Source organism: Citrus sinensis, chromosome 8 (genome assembly GCF_022201045.2).
Source record: "Citrus sinensis cultivar Valencia sweet orange chromosome 8, DVS_A1.0, whole genome shotgun sequence".
NCBI classification, from domain to species: domain Eukaryota; kingdom Viridiplantae; phylum Streptophyta; class Magnoliopsida; order Sapindales; family Rutaceae; genus Citrus; species Citrus sinensis.
In genome coordinates this window covers 1,698,179-1,722,729 of record NC_068563.1, presented here as the reverse complement: position 1 = coordinate 1,722,729, position 24,551 = coordinate 1,698,179, and the positions used below count along the sequence as shown (strand labels likewise).

Below are 24,551 nucleotides of genomic sequence, written 5' to 3'. Positions count from 1 at the left end.
GCAAGTAAGCAACGTGGACACTGTTAGTTACCATTTAAATTCTCTACTAAGTATTTCCTATTAGCCATCTCCAAATAATCAAATAATGATGAATATTCACCTCAAATGAAGTTTTTTTTTTCCTTTTTCATGTCATTATTATTATTATTAATTACCACCACTACTACTACTATTTTGCACTTTTTCTGGTTCGATCTAACTTACCTAAGTTTTAAAAGATTTTTTTTTTAATTAAAAAGGAAAAAAAAAAAGATCTTTTGATAAGCAACTCAAGGCAGAAAATGGTATCACCATTTTGGGCATTGCATTACATTGACGACAAAATATATTATTCACTTAGATCTACAGTGATGGAATTAGCAAATGCAAGGATAATATTGCTACAAAGATCTATAATTTAAGTTTAAGAATCTGGTGTTTGTAATATAAAAAAAAAATGTGGCATCAATTTACTCCGGGGGCAGTTTGAGATATCCTTTCATCTTCCAAAAGGGCATAGGGATCACCGTATTGGGCTGGTGACATTGGAGAATTGCTTGCATCATGGACAAAGGTCGGTCCCAAGTACTGGCAAAGAAAAGAGGAAATTGGTCAATATCTAGTTTTTGTAAGTCAAAAGGAAACTAAATTCTGTTTAATTAATACAATTTAATAGGTTACATAATACTCCAAAATCATGCATCAGTTGCAAGCAGCCATATGTGCGTATGTTCTGTGAAAAATGGCAAAAATTAATGCTAGGAAATGCTATTATGAAACCATATCTCTTTCTTTTTTATTTGTTCTTAAATATGAAATGAAACAATCACATGATTAGTAATGCCTAGCCAGATAACAAAACTTTGAAATATAGGCACAACACTTGTACCAAGTCAGACCGGGAGAAAACAGCCAAAATTCCAAATACAATTGACCAAATTTGTGATTTGTAGTGAAAAGCAACTTGAAATAGATGTAAAACTTCCGTAAATGCAACTAATATTCAGCAAGTGGATGAGGAGATAAAATAAAAGGACAAGATAGAGAGCTTACAAAGTAAAGAGCAGAAAAGAATCCCACAGTTACAAGGATCAACGGCCAAAATCCCAAGAAAAATGTCCCTCCAAGCGTTAGCAAAAGTTTTGCCCGAGGGACTAAACCCTGAAACAGAGAAAAACGTAAAGTTCATTTCCTCCTACCTGCAACCTGTTAATCAAATAAAAGCCAATAAACCTAAAGGGTCAATGATAAAAATAAGGCTCACATCCTCAAACAATATTTAATTTACTTAAGAGTACCAACATTATTGGTTATATCGCCAATAATTTCACAAGATGCGAGGAGTGCATGTGCAGAAAAGCTAAAATCAGTTCTCTTGAGTGTTTCTTAATCAAAGGAATAGTCAATCTGCCCTGTGATTTCAAATGTTTATTCATCAGTTTTGGCATATGCAGACAATCTAACATCTTCAGAAGAATATTTTGTTTAGATAATGGTGTAAAATTGCAAGCACTTGGTCTGCCGATCAGGCAAGAACCTTATAAACAGTTTTTCGCCCCATTTTGTTTCTCATTAAACACTTTCAGTTCTTTCTTAGTATAAATCCCTAAGCATATGAAGTAATTAGAAAAAGTAATGAGGCAACCTCAAGGCCTTCACTGTTCAATGCCATGGAGCGCTCCCTTTGATCAGCCAGGCTCTTGTCTATTTCAGTTGAGACTGTATTTCTTCTTGAGAAACCTATATCTTCTTCCTTCAATTTTGTCTTGTCATCCAGTCCAGAGTCAGTCCGGCTTGAGTCCTCAAGCAAAGATGTTGGAGTCATACCCCTTCGTTTTAGTTCCTTCATAAATAGTGACTCAGGAGGCTCTTCACCTGGAAAATATTTTATATGAGGAATAGGTATGGAACCGTACCAACTACTGAAAAGCAATTTCATAAACGGTAATAAGAATTGGCAGAAAAGTAAAAATTATAGGCCTCCAGGGATTGAAATACTTATCATATATAAAAAAAACACAAGTGAACCAACATATTATTAAAACAAGACTATAAAACTTGTTTCTGAGAACTTCCATACAGATATGAATAAAATAGCTAAAGCTATAGAAACCAATTGGTGATCCCATCAACCATAAGGCTCATAATCCAAACACTAATCACAAATTCACCATCACCATTTCTTTACATATTGGTATATGCTATGTGCGCCATTAAGTAATTTGAAAAAAGTTGGATCAGACCCCAGTTCCCACTGTCACTATATATATATATATATAAAATCACCGAGTATTAAAACATTTACTATTTTAAATATAATGAAGAAGATTCAACCTGCTACACTGCATAACCTTTTTCTCTGCAAATCTTTTCTTGCATGACTTCTTATAAATAGTTAATTCATGAGTACTAAATCCCATGCTTCCTTGACAAATTGAGCTCATTATACAACAAAACTCAAAACTTTTTTTCCATTTTCCTTCATTACCAAAATACACATATTCCAAGTCAATTTCGAACCCAAAATCCAACCTTTGCAATCATATTCACATGCTTATAGCTTATAAACACTCACTAATTTCAAGCACAAGAATTTTCACTTTTCTAAATCTATGTCTTAACTATTGCAATATCCGTTTCCTATTAGTTTATATTTCATCATAATCTTCATCAACGATAACTTCGGCTAACATTTTCGCATTTCTTTATAATTTAACACAAAAAGCCGCAAGCTTTCACTATTATTTGTTCATTTACAGGGAACGTTCGCTATAAAGATTATAACTTTCATCTCTACTAACATACTCAGAAATCAAAATTAGCGAAAATATAAAGTGCTTTGTAAAAGTTTTTTTAAAAAAAAAGAGTATTAAACTTGCCATTGCTTTGCTTGTCGCCCTCTTGAACCCCACAACAAACTTTAAACTTTCTTCTTATTAAACACCTGGACCTGAGAAAAACTTTCCCCGAGTCCAATTTTCCGGGAAAGTTTGACTGAGAAATAGAAACAGAGCTTAACAAACTGGGTTTCCCAATCTGCAGAGAAGCAACAGCCATTGGTTATTTGTTTTTGTTCTCTTGCATCAATGAAAGATTCTCACCAATAGCTTTCTCTTTTTTTAATTATTTTTTGTTTTTTGTTTTTGTTTTAATTGAGTTTTGAGAGTGAAGCTTTTATATTTTGTGTGTATGACTCTGTAGAGACTCTAGAGGTGACGAGAGGTGGGAGATTGATTGTTTACTAGCGTAACCGGAATGCGTACCTTAGTTTTAGAGGATCTTGATTTGCTAACGTGCACGGGGGATGGCGTGGGTAGTTTTTGGGCGTGGAAGTTTATAGCGGTTGGACAGAATTGGAAGTGTACGAATGCGATTTTGCAAACAAGATTTTTCAGTGGCCACGTGATTTACGTAGCTTGGAATATAACATTTAGGTCTTAATCGTTTATATAATTACAGGTAAATCCGTAGTTTTTTTCATTAGTATCAAATAACTCCCTGATCATTGACCAATAAGGCAACAACCATTAACTACCCCACATGGTGGCTGGTGGCCGTCTCTGACTCAGAAATGTAGAAATTTAGATGTGTACCAGTTATTGAGTTTTATTCAATTTATATTAATTTTTGCAATAAAAAATAAATAATTTTCTTTTCATTTGATATTGTGATGAATGTTTTTTATTATTCGGAAAATTATAAATCATATTAATATTTATGATGATATTATAATTAATATTTATAATTAAATTATTATTAGAACTAGTTTATATCAAATCTTATATAATATTGTCTAGATTTTAACCTTGTCTAATCTAATCTTAGAGAGATTAAATTAAATCAAAACCCCATAATTCGTATGTGGGGGTTCGAATTACTGTCCTCACATTTGCGAGGAAGTGACTTTAGCCACTGGGCCAAGGCCGAGTGGTTAAATTACGAGGGATTTAAATGCCATTGCTGGTGCCACATTTGTGACAGGACTATTGAATGTTCATTCGTTACATAGAGACAAAACTCTTCCTAACTCATGGTCCTACAACATTGAAGACAAAACAACAGAGGTTGCCGAACACAGCCAAAGAATTGTTGAACTACTTAGGGAGGATCAAGAAGAGGAAATGTTTGCGTACACGCAAATCAGCTCTAGGTCTCCCATATATCGCTCAAAATTTTGGCATCAACATTGACACAATTTGAAACTTCAAAGTTTCAGCTGCTGCACTACACCATATTTAAGCCAGTCATTGTCTAATTTTTCATTACGTTAAGCAGTTCAACAAACGCACTTTCTGAAAATGCTTCTTTCAGGTTCATTTTCAGAAAGTAGATGAGATGTCTAACTTAGATTAATTATGAATATATAAGAATATAAATGAACATTCTCAAATTTCATACTGAAGTGTATTTTGCGTCTAGAGGAACAAGCTTTCATATCACAATGAGCATAGCAGAGTTAAGCAAGAACATGTAGCATTTGACAGCACATACTTTTTGTTTTCCCTAAGAAAGTTTTACCCTAAACGATTGTCCTCACCTGGATTGATTGGAATGCTGTTGAAGTAACATGAGCTGGAGTTAAATCCGAGATTACTAGAACAGCATCCCCGTATTTCACCATCCCCTTCATTTTTATAAGATCTATGGTTTTCGCGATGTTAGTTTCCATGTCATCTGATAAATTGACTAGTACGGGAATAACCCCCCATTGCAAGTTCAGAGCCATCCGGGTGCTGTCATCATTTGTGAATGCAAATATGGGAGGGTTTGGACGGTTGCGGGACAGAAGAGACGCCATATGGCCATGCTTAGTATAGACAAAAATGGCATCCACTCCGAGGTTGTTAGCTGCAGATAAAATCCAAATATTATCTGTGAGCAAATATGTGTTTAGAGACAGAAATGGTAACACCTTGATTAATACAAATGGAGTTATGGTCTATCATATCAAATTCATCATAGGCAAAACTGATACACTTCCAATTACAATCATTTATAAATTATTGACTAGAAAATGAGCTTGATACCTAATTCGGATGCATAAATGAAATCAAGAAGAGCAGAATTCAGGTGATCAGGAATGCTTAGGAAAAGTAATAAGTACCCACCCATATCAACAGCGCAATTGCAGATCTGCTCAGCAATGCGATCATGCAGTGATTCACCTAACTGACGCTGTCCACAAAGAGCACTTTGTCGGTTTTCCTCACGACTCCATAGTTCCATTCGACTACTGGCCATCTGCAGGACAGAGACAGCCTTCTGTCCAAATGGTCCAATTGCAGATTCTCCAGACAACATCAAGGCATCTGCATATTGTCTAACTGCTTCAGAAACATCTGCAACCTAATCATGTCAAAGAAGAAAGCCCCAGTAAAGAAATGCTTTTTGCATCAAGGCATCTGCATATTCTCAGCTGAGTGCACAATGCTAACCAGTGAGAAACACAGTCACAAAAATTAATAGCTTTAGAGTACTACCTCAGCACGTGTTGGAGTTGGATATTCAACCATTGACTCAAGAAGTTGAGAAGCTACAATCACTGGCTTGTTTAGTTGCCTGCACACGTGAATAATTATTTCTTGGACTGTTGGAATCTGTTCAAGTGGAATATCAACTCCAAGGTCACCTCGAGCCACCATGATTCCATCAGAAGCCTCTACAATTTCTTCCAATTTCTGAAGGGACTCCAGGTTTTCAATCTTTGCCAGTACTTTTATGGATCTGAAATGATAGAGATTTGTCGTTCACACTTATAAAAGCTCTAGTAGAAGTTAAATAGGATTTGACATCAGCACATTCAGTAGAATTTTCTTACCTAGATGATTTGCCAGAGACGTATTTCTTCAAATGCCTGACAGAATCAGCATCACATACAAATGACATGGCTATAAAATCGACACCTTCAGCAATTCCAAACTCAATGTCATCCCAATCCTGAAGACATGAAAAGGAATTTTTTTTTTTTTTTAACTGTTGGCATCATAGTAACACTACCATATAAACAAGATTATAATTGACCGTATTAGATTATGTAATTATCACCAGAAATATCTGCAATAATTAGCTGAACTACTGTTGCTAATAGCGATTAGGATATCGGCAATATAAACAAAAAATAAATAAATAATATTATTGAAGTCATGATTAGAACATCAAAACTTTCGACCGTGAAAGCATGGATTGATATTTGCTTCTAAGATTAATGAAGTCATAGTTACTAAAAACAACCATCACTTTGCTGAAATTGTCAAGTGCTTATGTTCACATAACAATATCTACTCCCCATGATCTGTGAATTTATGATCTTATGCTAAAGTTAAACGTCAAAATAAAACAAGAGCCACAATGTCTACCAAACGAAATGCGAATACAAAAGCTTTTGAAATTGACCTTTTTCGATAGCGTAGGAAGGCCATGATTCCTCTCAACCAGAATCCCATTTCTCCGGAAGCTCAATTTTGCTCGGGGTAGGAAAACACCAGGATCTGTGCACTTACAACGCAAATCATTCCCAACTTTTTCAATCACCTCAAAACTTGCCATTCCACCATCAATAACAAGCTCGTCACCCACTTCAATACCTGCAATCATGAATTTTTTGGACAAAGAGTAACTTGATTAAACATTTCCATTTTCATTAGAAGATTGATTTCTTGACTTGGTAATAAAATTTTTTGCCTCACTACCTTCAGAGAAACCGGCATAATTTGCTTTAACTGTGAATGGTCGAGATCCTTCAAATTTTATAGCGGTAAACAACCATATTGAATCTTCCTGATACCCAAATAAATAAAAAAAGAGGAAGCAATCAAAATCTGCTAAATCTTATCAGAATTGTAAATGAAAACCAATATAAAACTGAAACTCCATTAACCAAATAAAACCATCCTGATGTCCAATAATGAATAGGCATAAATGCGACAGGAAAATGGATTCAAAATAACCCTGCAAAATTTTGGCTTACAATTTTTCACTTTTCTTAATAAGTAAAAGTTTGAAACCAGAAAATTTTGAACAAAATAATGAAAACCCATTACAACTTTCCGAAGTAACTACCAGAATTATGCCATTTTCATTCCCTAGAGAGAAAAATTTTAATCTTTATAAAACAAATTAGAGGCTATAATCATGCTTTCCACTCATTATTACTCAAACAAGTAAACAAAAAATGGGTTCTTGTAAAATTACCTCAACTTTGACAGAGTTGGGTTCCCCATGATCAACAACATGAATCTGGCTACCTTCAGTATCAATCATCACCGAGATACAAAACAGCTTTTCATGATTCAACTGTTTGATCTTCCTAATCACATCAAGATGCCACTCCCTGGTATTGTGACACATGTTAAGCCTGGCCACATTCATCCCTCCCATTGCCAATTTCTCCAAATCCTCCATTGAACAACATGCTGGCCCAATTGTACACACCATCTTTGTCTTCCTCAACCCCAAGAAACCCTTTTCTCTTAGCTCCCCCTCTGACACGGCATCAAATCCTAAACTCAAACCATGTTTGTTTTCTTGATCAATAAGAACTTGTACTTCTGCTGCATGTGCCTTAGTCCTAAGATGACAATATTTTGGCTTCAGTTTTTGGCACCCTTTGGAGAGTATTGGGGTGACAGAAACATGGCTTTTGAAACTGATACTTGGGTTCTTTGTGATGATTAGGCCACGAGAGAGCACTAAATCACTAGCAACAGCCATTGATACTGAAATGATGATGAATTGAATGTGAATCTTTTTAATCAAAATTCAATCAAGGATCAAATAATGAGAGCAGAATTGAAGAAGTTGAAATTATCGATGGAAATTTTGATTTGAAAACTCCGCCAATGAGCCTGGATTTTTGTCTTAAGTAAGCCTGCGGGGTCCTGGAAGGTAGTTCGGAAGTAAAACTGGAAAAAAAAAAAAAAGAAATTCTCTATTACTATAAAATATTAATACAATGCGTGTTTTTTAATTAATATATTACATTATGCTAACGCTAATAGCAGGCTGATGGGGAAAGTCTCTGTCTCCCTTAACATTTAAAATTCAGAAGCAAAAATATTTGAAAATTATTTGGTGAAGTCCGATGACAATCGCAGCATAATTGAAAGTTTAGGGAGGGTGAGAGATCCTACCAAACAACTTGAGTTGTGTTAAAAAATCAGGAAGTCAACAAAAGTGAATTTTGAAATTCAACCACAGCACCTATAAGATGCAGTAATCACAACCGTTTACCGAACATTACACAAAAATCTATATTACAATTGTCATAGTTGTAACATAGTTGAAAGTTTAGGGCGGCCATGAAAGCCATGTCCTAATTTAACGGTCAATTTTACTTTCAAAGGGTGCTGCTTTATCAGCTGTGTTGTCATTTTCATGTATTCATTACAGGGTTTTGTAGTTCAAAAACGGGTAAAAGCTCGTTTAGTCCCTATATTTTGAAGTTAGTGCCCGTTTAGTCCCTATATTTTTAAAAATACCTCAAATCATCCCTACCATTAAATTATTGACACTTTTGCCATTATCTTTTGTTCCTTTTAACTTATTTTTATAATATTGCCCTATTATAATAATTTTTTAGACATTATTAAAAAGAAAAAAATAACCCTATTATAATAATTTTTTTAGACATTATTAAAAAGAAAAAAAATAAATTACTAGTTTAACACCAAAAAATAAAATTAAATAAAAAAATATATATTAATTTTTGTGGAACACACTCTTGAGTTAAAATATTAATTTTTCTAAAAAAAATTGATAATGTAATTTTTTACGATATTAATTTTTTAGACATACGTGAGATTCCACAAAAATTAATATATACCTTTTTTGTTTTTATTTTATTTTTGAGTTTAATTTGATAATTTAATTTTTTATTAATATCCAAAAAAGAAATATTAATGTAAAAATGTAATATTGTAAAAGCAAGTTAAAAATAATAAAAAATAATGGCATAAGTGTCAATATTTAGTAGCAGGGACGTTTTGAGGTGTTTTTAAAAATATAGGGACTAAATGGACACTAACCTCATAATATAGGGACTAAACAAGCTTTTACCCGTTCAAAAACTAGAGCTTATGGGTGCATTTATATTATATTATATTGTATTAACTGTACAGCATTATATTTAGGAGTGGTAAAAAAGTCCGGCCCGTAAGGAGTGGGCCTAGTTATGGACCCAAATTACAAAGTTTACATGTGTTGGCCCTGGATAAAAATTTAGCAAAAAAGTTAAGACTTGGCCCGGGTTTTTTTTATTTATGAATAAAAAATAAATGCACGTGAATAAAAAATAATTGATAAATGCACATGCATTGTAGCACATGTCTGCTACAATGTCTTGGTAGCTGTAACAATCACATGCTTTTTGAAGGCAGATCTTTGATTTCATACTTGCACGCATAGTGGGTTAGGTATGGAATCGGCAAATTTGGCCGTCGGTGGCTGGGTCAGCTGTCAGCGTGCAATGGACGATTCTGCTTTCTCTTTTATATATGCATTTCGATGTGACAATATATTGATCACTACTCCTCTGCTGGAATTACACATCTTTTGGGCAGCTGCATGAATTATTTTTATTCTTACTTTAGTGATTCTGTCACATTCGACACAAGATACACTGATACAGGGACAAATTTGCCATTTTCCTAACTCAGTATTTGAAAAAAAAAGAAACATTGCTGTTTGTTTTGACTACAAGGATAAGGATAATTTGGGTATTATAATTTATTTATTAGTTAAAGCATAAAAAGGAGGACGTATGGCCCACGACGCACGGACAGGAAACAATTCAGGATCTGTGTGGTGTCCGTCAGATGGTCCCTAAATCTAATGCTACGCACTCAAGCTTTGAGAGGTCCATTCTTGTTTTCGTTTTGCGGTTCAGGTTGGAAGGGTGTTGATATTTGTTTTCGTCAGGTGGTCCACTCTTGATTTTTTTTATTTTTTATTTTTTATTTTTTACAGATAAAAAGTAAAACAATAATATTAAGGATATTCATATTTAAGTCTTAATTTGATATGTTCGATTTCGTAAATTATAAAATTACTTAACCACCATTTAATAGATAAATGCCACAACAATTGCAATTTAAATTAGGACTTAAATGTTAAAATACCAAACATTGCTCGAAACCAAAATGCACGTCATATGTTAGCGTTGTACTACTTGTTTGTCAATACGTTGATAAAATGACTTACATTTTGTAATAAATAATATTTTTTTTAGAAAATAACATATAACATTATATTATGAATACTAAAGTATTACCTACACTACACCCATGATACGTGTTTATTTTAGTATATGGTTATATACACACACACTCATTCGCACAGACATACACACACATTTATATAACCAGTTAGTTTATCTTTAATGCCTACACGTGTCCATATATATTCTCTAAAATGCGGATGTGAACACTTTCGTTGTATCAAATAAAAGGCAATACAACTAATTAGTGATAACATGACATAATATATACATTTTTATTTAAAAAATATAATTATATCCATTTATATATCTTATAGTTTTTCGACATAAAACATATGCATATCCCAAGTTGCAATAGAATTTTTCTTAACTAACGTAGAATTTCTAATGTCCACAAAAGATTTTTATGGCATATATATCAATTTGTATTGCATGAAATATGAATATCTACACTTCAGAATTCGCATACATAAACAGTAACTCCGGTTCACATTATTCTTTTTTGAAGTGTTTCAATTCACTTTTTCAATTATGATCCAATTTAATCAAACAGAAAAAATTATCAGTTTCCATGATAATTATAGCAAGAATGAACATACCTAGCTAATTCAAAAACTTTAAAAACTCAAAAAAACATTTATAATTTATATAGCCTCTTCCGCCAACACCGAGCGATTAGTTCATTGTACATTTCTTCCATCTCGTGTTTCGTCAAGTCATAAAAATTGGATTGGAATTCTCTTTTGATCTAAACGCCATTAACATAATATCATAGCTTATCAGTTACCTATCTTTACATATGCATTAAAAGTATTATTTATTGTACATGCCACATCACAAAATATCCCTTGTCTCTAAGCATTATAACTGGCCTGCAGAGACAATAAGAAAAGTCCAGATTGTATTGAGTGTTTCCGATCATGAGTTCATGTCCGAGTAAACCAAGCAATGAGTGATTTAGCAACTGACATTGAATCATAAGAGATGAAACATACGTGTTACCACCACTGGGTTTGCCGACCAAGCTGCTGCAGACACGACATTTTCCGAAAGTGAAATGTGCGAAACACATTTTACATTTACAACGTTTTGTGCATTTAGTAGCTATAATATAAAACGTGTCAAAATTTGTACAATTATTCAAAAAGTTCAATCATTTGAGCAGTGGGGATTAGATATTTCAGCTAATAATTATTAAAGGGGATAGATTTTTCCTTTACGATGCCACTAATTCTAGATAGGGCAGGTAATTTAATTCATTTAGCCTAAAATTAAATGTGGTCTACAGATGTTCGAAAGCAGAATCTCGAAAGTTTTTACTTTCAGGAATTTTGGTCGGTTTAGACTTTTAGAAGCACCTCTTAGCGAATGATTTTGATGAATGCTTTCGGCCGTTTGCTTTTCTAAAAATAAATTCTAATTGCTTCTTCTTCTTCTTCTTTGACGGCTCAAAAAAGATTTAAAAAAGAAGCATAATTGCATTTTCAGACTAACAAAAATTAAATTATCAGAACGTCCACATGTTTTACAATGCCGATTAATATAATCGTAAACAGATTAGTGCCTTAAACCAAACCTATAGGGACGGAGCTTTATTAAGGCTTAAAGGGACCAAATTACCCCCTCCATTCCACACTTAAAATCATTTAAGAAATGAGATTCTTTTTTTTTTTTTTTTTTGAAAAAAGAATTATTTTGGCCTCTGACTTCTGATTATCTCAAGTAATCAGATGATATCTTAAGTTGTTAACTTCAACGTAAATCAATGACATCATTTTAGATGATCACTAAGTACCAGTCATTAATGGACAAATAATTTTCAATTAATTTAGTGCGCGTGATTACATGCAAGCTAGTTGGTGTACGAACACAATATACAACACATAAATTTACAATCGATCCCTTTGCTTGGAAATGGCGATTTGATTAACTTTTGCCTTTTCCCTTTTGTTTGTTTTGAATAAAAAATTTCAGCAATTACTCAATGTAATTGTCGTGGGGAAGAGAAAAAGTGTTGAGAACAAAAGGATGCGAACGAGTATTTGGGTACACCAAACTTGGGGAGATCACCAAAGAAAATTGATTGAATAGTTAAACATAATTGGCTCGTTACGTATAATAATATTAAAGTTTCTAGGACCGTATGAATACAAATGATATGACTTAGCTTAAGGCAAGTACTAAGTTATATATAATGTAACTTACGCTACTCATATGAACAGTGAGTGGATCCCACACCACCTACTGTTCATTTGAGTGGGTGTAAGTTACATTACATGTAACTTAGAGGCTCTCCTTAACTTAATTAACAAAATCATATTAAAATTTCTATTTAATTAAGTAATTCTAAATATATAACATCTTTAAGTTAGATATGCACTTTGGATCATATGATGATTTTTATTGATTACCATAATATCGTGTTAAAGCCTCTAATGAATTAGGTAATTCTCAATAACATCTTTTAAGTCTGATTTGCAAGAACATTGACATTATCTATTAGAAATTGCACCTACTTTTAAGAGTGTTTAATATATAAATTCCAACAAAATTTATTTTCATTCAAACCAGAGTTGCCCTTGAGACTCGAACTCCATATTTTAAGATATGAGTTTAAGTGGGGATAAACATGCAAAAGTAGAAATATGTCATTGGGAGAATAAAGAAATGTGAAATGAGAAAAGCGATAGATGGGTAATATTTTAAAGTGTGTTTAACACAAAAATTTACTCACACCCACATTAGAAATGTCATAAAAAAATTAAGTAAATAATGCGTTTAGCGATTCAACAATACCTTATGGGGAGAATTGAAAGAAAGTTTGATTGGACAAAATATTTAACATTGTTATATCTCTTGACTACCTTATTTAGCGGTAAATTATAGGTTAAATCACTAGGCTAATTTGCCAAACTCCAATCAAATTCTATGCTATTTTTTTAGCACTTTTTCAACTGTTGTTGTTGTTATTATTATTATTATTATTATTATTAACACAAGCATATTCTATGCTTAGCTAGAAAATATATGGAACATCATTAAGAATTATAAATCTAGGCTGTCATTGTTTGTCTTCAATTACATTTATGATGTTGTAGATTTTGTACAAATTGCTTAAGAAATTTCCCAAAAGTAGTTTGATCGAAAAGGATGGATTTCAAATTTTGACAAAAGCATCATTTTAAAAGATTAAGAGGACTTCTTCAAAGGATTTTTTTTTTCTTTTTATTAATATGAGACTGTGACGTTTCGAAGCCAACATGTTTAGCTAGAAATGCTGTGCGGGAAGTGAAAGATTCAAAGGTCGTATCATATCATGTTATTTATTTTTTAATTGTTACAATTTATATATATTTCAATTTCCAAAAGTGTATCGAGAGTATAATTTAAAAACCAACACTAATTAATAGCGAGACATCTACCTTCATATTTCACAAGATATTTACTCTTAATAATTGTTGAGGGCAACAAGTACCATGAGCCCAAAACCTTGGTAGCTACAATGACAATTAATATCAGTGAATATATACAAATAATTGTTATCATATCATGCCAATTTGTATGGATGCACAACTAATTAATATGCAAAATACCTTTAAAGTCAGTTAAATTTTTACTAATTATCTTACAATATTTGATAAAATATAAATACTAAAAAGTTTTTCATTTTGATAATATTAGCTGGATCCTATTACAAATGCCTCAATATCTTATAATATTTGGTTAAAAAATATTATAATACTGGATATTTTAAAGTTGTAGAATGTCAAATGAGATTCTTAGAGACAAATGCTTTTGGTAAAACTTTTAGGGAGATGCCAATTGCCTCCCCACTATAATTAATAAATATCATTTATCCCGTTTTGTTTTTATAATAGTCAATAACTTATCTGATATCATTAATTTACAATATTACTCATATTTTTAAATACACTTTTATTTATATTTATTATAAATTAAACAAATCATATGAATAGAAACTGAATAAAAAATAAGTATTAAAAACAATAAATATATGTTTTGATGTGAACAAAAGAATTAATGATAAAATTTTTTCTTGTACTTTTTTATTTTGTAAACATTTTCTTCTAGTAAATATTTTATAATATTTAAAATTAAATGTAAGAAGTACAAGAAAAATATTTTATTATTTATTTTATAATAATTTTTTATTTATCATTCAAGTTTCCTTATAATAAAATTTTTATCATTTTATAATATTTTTCTTAGTTGTTTATTATAAGAAAATATTTATAAAACAAAAAAGTACGAAAAAGGATATTTTATTATTAGTTTTTTTCATATCAAAACTATATTTCTTATTTTTAATACTTAATTTTTTATTTTAATTTCCATTCAGGTGATTTATTTAATCTATAACAAATATAAATAAAAAATGTATTTGAAAATACGAGTAATATTGTAAACTTATGTTGTCAATAGGGTTATTAGCTATTATAAAAACAACATGGGGCAAATGGTATATATAGGTTACATTCAATACTATTTTTCAAATTGCAGTGAAACTTTCTTATTAAGTTACGTAATAATGTAATTTATTTCCATATAAGAGTTATTTTTAATAATCTAAGTGTAGTTCAGGGTCTATTTGATATTGTTTATGAATTAATATTTTCTGAAGATAAAAATGAGAATAAAAATAGTGTTTTACACCTGTTGTATTTCAAATTCATATATGTGTTTGATATCATTTTTTATATACTGTATTTTAAAATTAAAAATAATATTGTGTATTCGGTAGATATAATGGAGAATGATAAAACAATAAATATGTGTTCGGTAGTATCATATTTAGAAACAATTTTTACTAAATAATTAAATCATACTTATAATATTATATCAAATGAAAAGAACTTAGAAAAAATAAATAAATTCATATATTGATCGACTCAGTTCTCAAGTACTTAGGATATAATAATAATTTTGCTAGTCCATGTCCCAAAATCTAATGACAATTTTGGAGGGGGAAAAAGAAAGAAGTAAAAGAAATTGTACTTTGTTGCTTTTGCAGATTTGACATTCTTACTTAGCCTAAGATATGAAGCGTTGATGAGCCAAAAAAAAAAAAAGTATGATAATTTAAACAAAATTAAAAGAAAATAACACCTATGTATGTGGTTCTCTGTTGGGGAATACAAAAAAATAATAATAATAAGAGGTGGGTTTATATAATTTGTTTTGGCAAGGGAGGGAGATGAACGATTGGAGCTGAAAGCCTGAAACTTTGAAAGAAAAAAAAAAAATTGCGGCTGAGGAGAGACAAAGATTATGAGTGATGCGAGGGATGACAGTTGGTGAGATAAAAAATCAATTTATTATAATTTCTTAGAAATCACATCAAATACTGTTTTTTTTATTTATTTCATAATATATTTCCTTTTAGAGAACTGAGAAAACGTGTCAAAAGCTGTTTTGTGATTTATAATTATCAAATAGAATCTGGATTTTGTGTTTTACAATTTATGGATAAAGTTCGCCGAACACTTGAATCCTTAAAAAAAAAGAAAAGAAAATATCAAGTGCGAAACAATATCGATCAGCCCCTTAATTATCAAATATTTTTAGGTTATTGAGAGCAACTCTTAAGTTGATATAAATTACATTATTATATATTTAACCACATATTTGTGGAATAAATGGTAGTTATTTGCCATGCTTGCACAACAACAAGAGACCTATTTCAAGTAGATCTAGCAAAATTTAACATAACTTAATTACCTGAACACGACACGAATAAAATGAGTATATATCGTCAAATTTTACATGGTTATTAAATGGGTTAGATCCGAGTCGACACATATTTTTTCCGCGTCTAGTTAGAATTAAAGTTTTTGACCTATTTACCCGACTAATGATACAATTATATTTTCTATCTTAAATTAATTTCTACATTCTTGTCATTAAAAGTGAAATATTAGACATGATTCTCTTTTTGGGGGGGGGGGAGGATGGACATATACTGAGTCATTTATTAAATTTTATATAGATTTAGACCTTCAATAATGCAAATAAGTAATATTTTGGGAGCTATGTGTAATATTATGTAAATATTTTATGTAAATTTTGTTAAATAAATAGAAATTAAGTGGGTTATTAGATAAACCATTTATTTTCCATATTAAGTTTGGATATTAATATTTTGATACGATTATTAAACGGATTGTGTTTGGGTCAACCTAAATTTGATACGACATGAAGCTAATATGACACTAACATGATTTGGTGACCTATTTTGTTAGCTTAAATTACAATGTTTACACAACAAGAGATCTACTCTGGCAATCAAATAGGAATGATAGATTCGATTCTACAAACAAAAAATATTTTGTGTCATTGTCAAAGAACCTTAGTCTTTTCCCTCACGGGTGCTGAAGTCTAAGTAATTTACTTGTGCATTATTCTAAATGCATTGCTAGATATTGATTGGATGTAATTAGTTAGTTTTTTTTAGATTAATAATATTTATATTGGTAATTATCTAGCTATTTAGAAGATAAGAAGTTTTTTAATTGATGAAACTTTTTTAATAAAAAGTGGATGCTTAAAGAAATTAGAACTTTTTAATTAGTTAATTAATTATTTGTCATTATATTAAATTATATTAGATGAATGGTTAGCATTAAAACACTTAAATTCAAAGGTCCACAATAATCCCGTCATTAATATTGTAAAAATACATATAGCATCACAGAGAAATTTATTTTTTATTTAAAAATACAAGGTAAATTCTGTTCGTATTTGACACAAATTTATTAGCCATATTTAGTAGAAGATTAAACTAGAGTTATGATATTTTAGGCTCTTAGTAGAATTAAATAAAATTTTTAACTATGCTTGATAGCCTCCGGATAATGCTATACATTCTATAAAAAAAAAAAAAAAAAAATCAAATTGAATTAATGGAGAAATAAAAAAGAGTTGGAAGTTTTATAAAAAAAAATGAGGGGCAAAAATGGAAAAAGAATAATGAGCCGAGGAGGAGTTTCCATATCTTCTTGTTTACTCCTATAAATACAGCAGAGCAGAGCAGAGCAGAGCGTAACCTTTTACATTTGCTAATTACAAAAACTCAAGATAACAAACACTCTCTCTTCCTTACTGCGCAAAAACCGAATATTGAATATTACTTAGCAAAATCCCACTCGAAAATTTTATAAATTCTGCATATATAGACCCACAATCCGTGTCTCTATACGTATTTTCTTCTCATATAAGTGGGCTAACAAAAAGATTAGAATCAATCTTTCTCATATAAGCATAGAAGGAGAAAGATTGATTCTTGATTGAGTGATTAGGGTGTTTGGATAAGGAAAACAAGTGGCATGAGGTTGAACGGGGAAATTTCTCACAAGGAAGACGAAGAAGATGAAGAAGAGAAACAGAGTGGGGTTTTACAGCCAGAGAGGCTGGTTGTTGGTTATGCTTTGACTTCCAAGAAGAAAAAAAGTTTCTTGCAACCAAAGCTTGAAATTTTAGCTCGGTATATATTAACACACACGTAAAAATATCCATTCTAGTCATTTTGTTTGTACTGTTGTGTAATGTACTAGATACTATGTTTATTGTTAATTATGATTTTTGAGTTTCGTGGGTTTTGTTGTGATATTTTTTCATGCGGGTTGCTCTATAACTAGTGAAATCTCTGTGATTTGACAAGTTTATGGGTTGCCAAAGAGTTTAAGAATTATTTTTCGTGTCATTTTTATTATTATGAATTATAATTTATTTGGTGTTTCTGATTTATTTATTTATTTCTTTTCAGTTATGTATGTTTATGGTTATCTGAATATAAGGATTGCTATATATTTCGTAGTGTCTTTTGGTTTGAGCTGTGTTTGATATGGTCATGGCAAAACTACTTTTTGCAAAGGTGATTTGGTGTCCTTTTCTTTAGTTGTGAAATTGTAGTGCATATTTAAAAAATTAGTGATTGATTCCACAAATAAATCTTTGGCAACTGTTTTTGCTGGACTTATCAGTTATGCTTTGCTTAGGGGTATCAAGAATCTTGAATATTTTTCCTCATTTTTATGTGGGAATATTCCACCATATATACCCTTTGGATTAGTCTTAGTGAAGATTATAAAGTCAGTGCCTGATGCTTTGTTCTTTAGTTGAAAATCATATTTTACTTAATAGTTTTGTATTTCCTTGTAACTAAGAATAGTTCTTTTGTCAATGTGTCCCTAAATTCAATGTAAATGATGTTTTCTAGAATATGAAAATCAACCTGACCTTTAGTTCAGATCCTCACTCGGTTTTGTAGTATATGAATTTTCTATTTCTCTTGCAATTTTTGTTATGGATCTTTTGTGTCTGAATATAGTCATAAATAGTGATGATTTTGTATCACCAGAGTATTAAATTGTTACAAGTTCTCAATTAATGTATACCATGTGTTTGAATGATGGTGAGACCTAAACTGGTGCAAATCATAGTCACATGATATAAATTTTGACCTTGTACTATGTAGCGTTATAACGTTCAATCATGGCGACGGAGGTGATGGATCTTCCTCGAAGAACTTGACATGTTTAAACGTTGCATTAAAGTTCTTTAAGATTTTCTTGATTTACATAAGACAAAGGATTTTAGTTAACTAGTTTTATGCTTTTAACTTTGGAGCAGTAATTACTAGGAAGTCTTTTCTGCTGTTTTGTTGATAAACATTTTCTTGCACTTGGTTTTTACTACGTTCTTTTGAGTTTTGAGAAAGAGAAAAAATTTAGTGAGTTGTTTATTCTGAGTGTGAAGTTAGATAAAGTTAATTACTTTGATTGATTAACTTCACAGAATGTTGCCTATTAATTTAGACAGCCAATAACAATCAATGATTTATATTTTTGCTTGGTGCAGAAATAAGGGAATAAGTTTTGTTGCCATTGATCAGAACAGGCCACTGTCAGATCAAGGGCCTTTTGATGTTGTCTTGCACAAGGTGGGTGTTGATCTTTTTTTCACGGAGACTCCAACAAATATCTTTTTCAAAAATCACTTTTTGCTCAATTTTTTTTTTCTCGTTTTGTTGGAGGCTGACTCTATTTGTGTGATTTTGAATTTGTATCTGTCCTTAGGTATGCATATTTCTTTTGTTTGTAATTGGAATACGTGTTTAAGATTTGGAATATCTGATGAACCTTATATTTTTCCAGTTGTCAGGAATGGAGTGGTGCGAGATCATTGAGGTTTGTACATATATACTTCGTGATTCTGCTCTTAACTTCTTGTAGAAATACAACCTGTGGTTGTGGTGCTTTTGACTTGCAACTTATGAAATAACATAAAGTTATGCCATCGATTCATGCTTGAGAATGTATGAACTAACAGTGATTGGTTGAACAACAAAATTTCCCGACCCTTAAAATTTATTTTTTTTCTGGAATAATTTACGGAGATTGCTCACCTTATCATGAATGATGATCAGACAGTTGAAATCGGTCACTCGAAAATGCTATTAAGTGAGGATTTTACATTTTTTATTAATCTAGATGATTTGTTTAGATGTTGATGAGCTGGGTATTTTTATTAATAACAATCCAAAAACAAGATGTTGATTTTTTGAAGTTCTTTTAGGGTCTCATTGACTTAGTTGGAAATAGATGGTTCATTTAGTTTAATTATATGTTGGTATTGTGATTGACAAGAAGAGCTTAATCTATGTTCGGTCATGTTTTCAACTGACTTTGTAAATACCAAATCAGCTGGTTTTGCGTCTGATTCTTTGTCATGTTTGTTGAGTATATGACAAATGAAATTAGAATTTATGCCTCATCTTCCAAGCCATATGTCCTCGGTATGTACTCAGCTTTGCAGTGCAGGTCTTTTACTGCAAGAAATACTGTACACTGGTATCCAAAGAAAATAGATTGACTTTTATTTTAGTTAAACCTTGATGGTACGAGGGAAGCTTTATTAATTAAAGAAAATTTGAACCATTTTATTCTGTTACATGGCTTCAGGACTATGCATTAAATGTTTGATTATATGTTGGCTTGTTTCCGGATCTTAGAAAAAGTATACTCCTGGTTGTAAAACTTCCTTCTACATCTAGGTACGAAGAGCTAGGAGCTGCATTTGAGGCCTTCTTGTGAACTTCAATGCCTTCTGCCTTTTTTGCTTTTCTTTAAGATAGCGTTTACTTTTCGGATTGGAGTGGGAATCTTAAGGAGTTGGAATTCTGGTATTGGGGGTGTGGAGTGGGATTGAAAGTAGGTTGTTTACTTACACTGGAATAAGAGTATAAATAGGAATTAGAATCTCATTAATTGTTTATTTTGTCTTGGATTGGTAGTGAATTGTTTTAAATTATAGTTTTACCCTTATTTAAAGAATTGTAGTTTTTAATTATAAAGTTAAAAAATTGTATTTGTAAAATAAAGTATTTAATTATATCAATTAATAATAATTATTAATATTCTTAATTATGTAAATCATAATTTTTTTATTAATTTTAATTTTAGTTATGTAAATTAAAAATTATTGATAATAACAACACAAATGATATGTTATTATTAATAATATAATACAAAACTAACATTTTCTTTTAATAACTATTTATTATTATTAATTATTAATATTAAATAAATATAATACTAATAAAAATTAAATAAAGATAATAATATTATATTTTCAAATAAAGATAGTATATTGTAATATTATTAATTGTCTATGAGTATAATAATATTATTTTTAGGTAATTTTAATTTAAGAATCAATGTAAATTATTATTTTCAACTAAATATAATAATCTTATATTCAAATAAGTTTAATATTATTATTTTTAATAATATTATTCAATAATATAATAATATTATTTAAATAACCATGATATTATTATTTTTTTTAAAATGTAACATTATTTTACTTTATATTATATTTAATAAAGAAAAGATAAAAAAAGAAGAGAGAGTCGATTCTCACTCCCATCTCCCCCCATGGGGGTGAGTATTCCACTCCTAATTCCAAAAAATGAGTGGGACCCATGGTGTGGGACTCTCTCTCCCCTTCTTAAATGTGCAAGTAAACATTGGAGTGGGAGGAATTCACACCCATCACTCCCACTCCAGCAAGTAAACGCACCATAACAGGTTGTATCAAAAGGAATTAAGTGGATGGTTACTTGTTGCATAACTGTTACTGTCAGCTTCGTCAATCAAAGTTTTTTGCATTCTATGTTATGGGAGAAAACTTGTGATAAAATACTGTTGATTGTTGTTCCATTTGGATATGGATTTGATTGTGTATGGTTCCTCAATTAATGGTCAAACTTAATTACTATTCTATGAGCTTTCATAGGGAGGAGGGGGGATGGGGGGATGCTTATTGGCTGTTTCATGAAACTCTCCAACTTATTTTCACACGACATAAGGATGTTGTAGTTAAATGGATGGCAAACTTCTCAACTTAATTGAAACACCTATGTGAAACAGTACATATTTTTGTTTCTTCTGATTATTATATTTTCTCTAAAGGAGTTTTGGGAACCTGTATGTTGTATATTTTTAAATGTCAGCACGATGGGAACCTGGATCCACTAACAGGTAATGTAGGTTGTGGGCCATTAAGTAAAAGTACCGTCTGGTTATGCAATTCTTGTTCCTTTGTTTTATATAGTTTCACTGAAGCATTTACTATGGCCATGGCAATTAACAAATCATGTGTTGATGTTAAAATAGCCATTACATTTTTTGTGGTTTATTGTTCAGGAAATGGCTGGAGTAGGCAACCTCCTATGATTAATAGTTGCAAATACATGTTCAAGCAGAAAACATCCTTATAATTGCTTTCATGCAGTGTGCTCATATATATTCGTAATTTTCTTGTTGAAGGATTACAGGCAGAAACATCCAGAAGTTACCATCCTTGATCCACCAGATGCAATTAAACATCTACACAATCGACAGTCCATGCTTCAGGATGTGGCAGATCTTAACTTGTCTGACTGCAATGGTAGTTTGCACTTTCTGTTATACTGTAGCAACCATTTCTGTGACCTTTTTGATATTTTTCTAGAAACTGTAGGTTACTTGGATAAAATAATTCATTGATCATAACTTTTTTATAGGCAAGGTTCGTGTTCCTAGGCAAATGGTCATAACAAAAGATTCATTATCAATCCCTGATCAAGTTTTTGAAGCTGGTCTAAAATTGCCACTTGGTATGCTTCTCTTTCTCTCGAGTATTGAATTCAGTTTTGGTGTTTAGTTGGCGCTTTTTGTCTCTATTCTATGTGTGTTGATACTAGATGCTTGGTACATGACATTTCTAAAATATTAAGTTTGAACAGATTGGTGAGGCTGCTAAACCTCATCCAGATTCCCAAGTCTGATGACCTTTCTTCTTTTGGGCTCTCATGCTGTGGCTGTGAGAAATTTCACAATTTGTTGTGGAAGTATTGTTCTTTATGCCCATGTATGATTGAAATTATTATTATTATTATCTTTTTCGGTTCTTTTTTTTTTACTTATTGTTGTATGGTCTGTCATGAGCATAGATTTCTTATTTTCGGTGTTTATTATTAATCATTTCAGTCGCAAAGCCTCTTGTAGTGGATGGAAGTGCTAAGTCGCACGAACTTTTTCTTGCTTATGATAGATTCTCCCTTTCCGAACTTGAACCTCCCATGCTTCTACAAGAGTTTGTAAATCATGGTATGCTGTGGCTTCTAATTTGTGAACCTTATTATTGCAATAACGTCTTGTCTTTTTATTTTGTAGTTTGATTAAATTGTTTTACTTGTCCAACTGTAGGAGGCATTCTCTTCAAGATTTATATTATTGGGGAGACAATAAAGGTAGTAAGGCGGTTTTCTCTACCAAATGTCAGCAAACGTGAGCTAGCAAAAGTTGTCGGTGTGTTCCGTTTTCCCCGGGTTTCATCTGCTGCTGCTTCAGCAGATGATGCAGATCTTGACCCTGGTATTGCTGGTGAGGTTGTTGACCCCGTTTCTGTATGTGCGGCTCAAAATATTTATTTGCAGCCTAGCTGCTCAATCAGGTGATTATGGCTTTCTTGTTGCAGAACTTCCTCCCCGCCCTCTGCTGGAAAGGCTTGCAAGGGAACTCCGCCGTCGGCTGGTAAATATATTAGTATTCTGTTTTCACTAGTTTGTGCTACGTGGCAGCAGTTGTGTAATATTTCTTGTTCGTGTTTCTCTTAGTTATATTAACTCTGTACATTTTTAGGGCCTTCAGTTGTTTAACATTGATATGATCCGAGAGCACGGGATGAGAGATGTCTTTTATGTCATCGACATCAATTATTTTCCTGGTAGGTATTAAACTTGTGTGATCTAGCCACTCAACGCAATTGTTGGTGTAACATACAGCTATATGCGTATTCAGTTTCACAGTTAAGTTCTGTAGAGATCATGCTGGCGGCTGTTTGTGGTTAAACAAAGCTTTTTTGAACCCATCGTGCAGGGTATGGGAAAATGCCAGATTATGAGCACCTATTTACAGATTTTCTACTGAGCCTAGAGCAGAGCAAGTGCAGGAAGAGACCTGCAACTGCTGCTTAAATCTTGGAGTCTAATGTATATGTCTTATAATGTTTCTTGTAGGTGAAGGTTCTCCTTGGGGAGAAATCGACAGGGATCATTTTGTTTTTAACTTGTTTGAAACGTCTTATGCTTAACCACAACTATGTACACAAACGATCTCAATTCAGTTTTAGTCAAATCTAATATTTATTTATATTGTGAGCCGGACCTTTTCATTTATATAGCCTATTCTGACATAACTAACATAATTGAAGTCGAGTGTACTCTACTTAATTAAAGGAAAATTTTCATTTTAATTTTAATTAAATATTCTTGATTAGTTACTAGGTTTTCATGAAAGCCGAGAAATTTTACTAAATGAATACTCGAGCAAGGTTAAGTTGAGATTGAGAAAATTTTTTATTTCAATTTAAGTTGAGTATTTTCGACTAGTTACCAGATTTTTATGAAAAGTCAAGAATTTTTGTTGAATGAACACTCGGACAATATTAAATTAAGGCTGAGTATCTTCAACTCTTTATCTGACTTAATTAAAAAGGAATGTTTCATTTTAATTTAAGTAGAGTATTCTTGACTAATTACTAGACTTTCATAAAAAGTCAAGAATTTTTGCTGAATAAATACTCGGACAAAGTTAAAATTAAGGACGAGTACCCTTGACTCTTTAATCGACTTATGTGAAAAAATTGAGAATTCCAGACAGTTTTTCATTTCAATTGAAGTCTCGTATCCTCGACTATTTACCCGACTCACATAGAAAAGTGGAGAATTTATGCTAAATTACTAATCGTGTGTGATTTGGTTGAAGTTAAGTATTCTCAACTACTTCGAGGATAT

The 24,551-nt window shown here is 31.5% G+C and overlaps 3 protein-coding genes across 13 annotated transcripts; 1 reads left to right on the top strand and 2 right to left on the bottom strand.

Moving 5' to 3' along the window:
- Positions 1–255: 255 nt before the first annotated feature.
- Positions 256–3,192, bottom strand: LOC102620299 (hypothetical protein). Its single transcript, XM_006486814.4, has 4 exons — positions 2,859–3,192; positions 1,625–1,854; positions 1,033–1,140; positions 256–567 (listed from the first exon to the last, which is right to left on the bottom strand). Exons 1-4 carry the CDS (start codon positions 3,034–3,036, stop codon positions 445–447), a joined length of 639 nt encoding a protein of 212 aa, XP_006486877.2. The 5' UTR covers positions 3,037–3,192; the 3' UTR covers positions 256–444.
- Positions 3,193–4,323: 1,131 nt separating this feature from the next.
- LOC102620014 (pyruvate kinase isozyme A, chloroplastic-like) lies at positions 4,324–7,889 on the bottom strand. Its single transcript, XM_006486813.4, has 7 exons — positions 7,171–7,889; positions 6,669–6,756; positions 6,373–6,563; positions 5,798–5,916; positions 5,460–5,703; positions 5,088–5,325; positions 4,324–4,827 (listed from the first exon to the last, which is right to left on the bottom strand). Exons 1-7 carry the CDS (start codon positions 7,687–7,689, stop codon positions 4,499–4,501), a joined length of 1,728 nt encoding a protein of 575 aa, XP_006486876.2. The 5' UTR covers positions 7,690–7,889; the 3' UTR covers positions 4,324–4,498.
- Positions 7,890–17,236: 9,347 nt separating this feature from the next.
- On the top strand, positions 17,237–23,907 carry LOC102618843 (inositol-tetrakisphosphate 1-kinase 3). 11 transcript variants are annotated; one of them, XM_025102259.2, is made up of 10 exons: positions 17,237–17,711; positions 19,070–19,151; positions 19,366–19,398; positions 22,042–22,162; positions 22,278–22,370; positions 22,744–22,863; positions 22,963–23,139; positions 23,234–23,289; positions 23,407–23,482; positions 23,557–23,705. In XM_025102259.2, exons 1-10 carry the CDS (start codon positions 17,536–17,538, stop codon positions 23,604–23,606), a joined length of 984 nt encoding a protein of 327 aa, XP_024958027.2. In that variant the 5' UTR covers positions 17,237–17,535; the 3' UTR covers positions 23,607–23,705. The 11 variants fall into 11 exon arrangements, 7 of the variants coding, with proteins under 7 accessions (XP_024958027.2, XP_006486871.2, XP_015388348.2 ...); XR_001508929.3 differs by having other exon boundaries at positions 17,238–17,711; positions 22,963–23,144; positions 23,635–23,907; XR_001508927.3 differs by having other exon boundaries at positions 17,238–17,711; positions 22,963–23,144; positions 23,398–23,482; positions 23,635–23,907.
- Positions 23,908–24,551: the final 644 nt, after the last annotated feature.

What these genes read in the sequence shown, in the direction of transcription:
- LOC102620014 (XM_006486813.4), bottom strand. Translation starts at nt 7,689, where the DNA reads ATGGCTGTTGCTAGTGATTTAGTGCTCTCTCGTGGCCTAATCATCACA. An exon ending in CCAACTCTGTCAAAGTTGAG is followed by an intron (nt 6,757 to 7,170) that starts GTAATTTTACAA and finishes TTTGGGTATCAG; the next exon opens with GAAGATTCAATATGGTTGTT. An exon ending in CAACTCCAACACGTGCTGAG is followed by an intron (nt 5,326 to 5,459) that starts GTAGTACTCTAA and finishes TGACATGATTAG; the next exon opens with GTTGCAGATGTTTCTGAAGC.
- LOC102620299 (XM_006486814.4), bottom strand. Translation starts at nt 3,036, where the DNA reads ATGGCTGTTGCTTCTCTGCAGATTGGGAAACCCAGTTTGTTAAGCTCT. An exon ending in GGGCGACAAGCAAAGCAATG is followed by an intron (nt 1,855 to 2,858) that starts GCAAGTTTAATA and finishes AATATTTTCCAG; the next exon opens with GTGAAGAGCCTCCTGAGTCA. An exon ending in TCTTTTCTGCTCTTTACTTT is followed by an intron (nt 568 to 1,032) that starts GTAAGCTCTCTA and finishes TTTCTTTGCCAG; the next exon opens with TACTTGGGACCGACCTTTGT.
- LOC102618843 (XM_015532861.3), top strand. Translation starts at nt 17,536, where the DNA reads ATGAGGTTGAACGGGGAAATTTCTCACAAGGAAGACGAAGAAGATGAA. An exon ending in TTGATGTTGTCTTGCACAAG is followed by an intron (nt 19,152 to 19,365) that starts GTGGGTGTTGAT and finishes ATATTTTTCCAG; the next exon opens with TTGTCAGGAATGGAGTGGTG. An exon ending in GGGAACTCCGCCGTCGGCTG is followed by an intron (nt 23,290 to 23,397) that starts GTAAATATATTA and finishes GTACATTTTTAG; the next exon opens with GGCCTTCAGTTGTTTAACAT.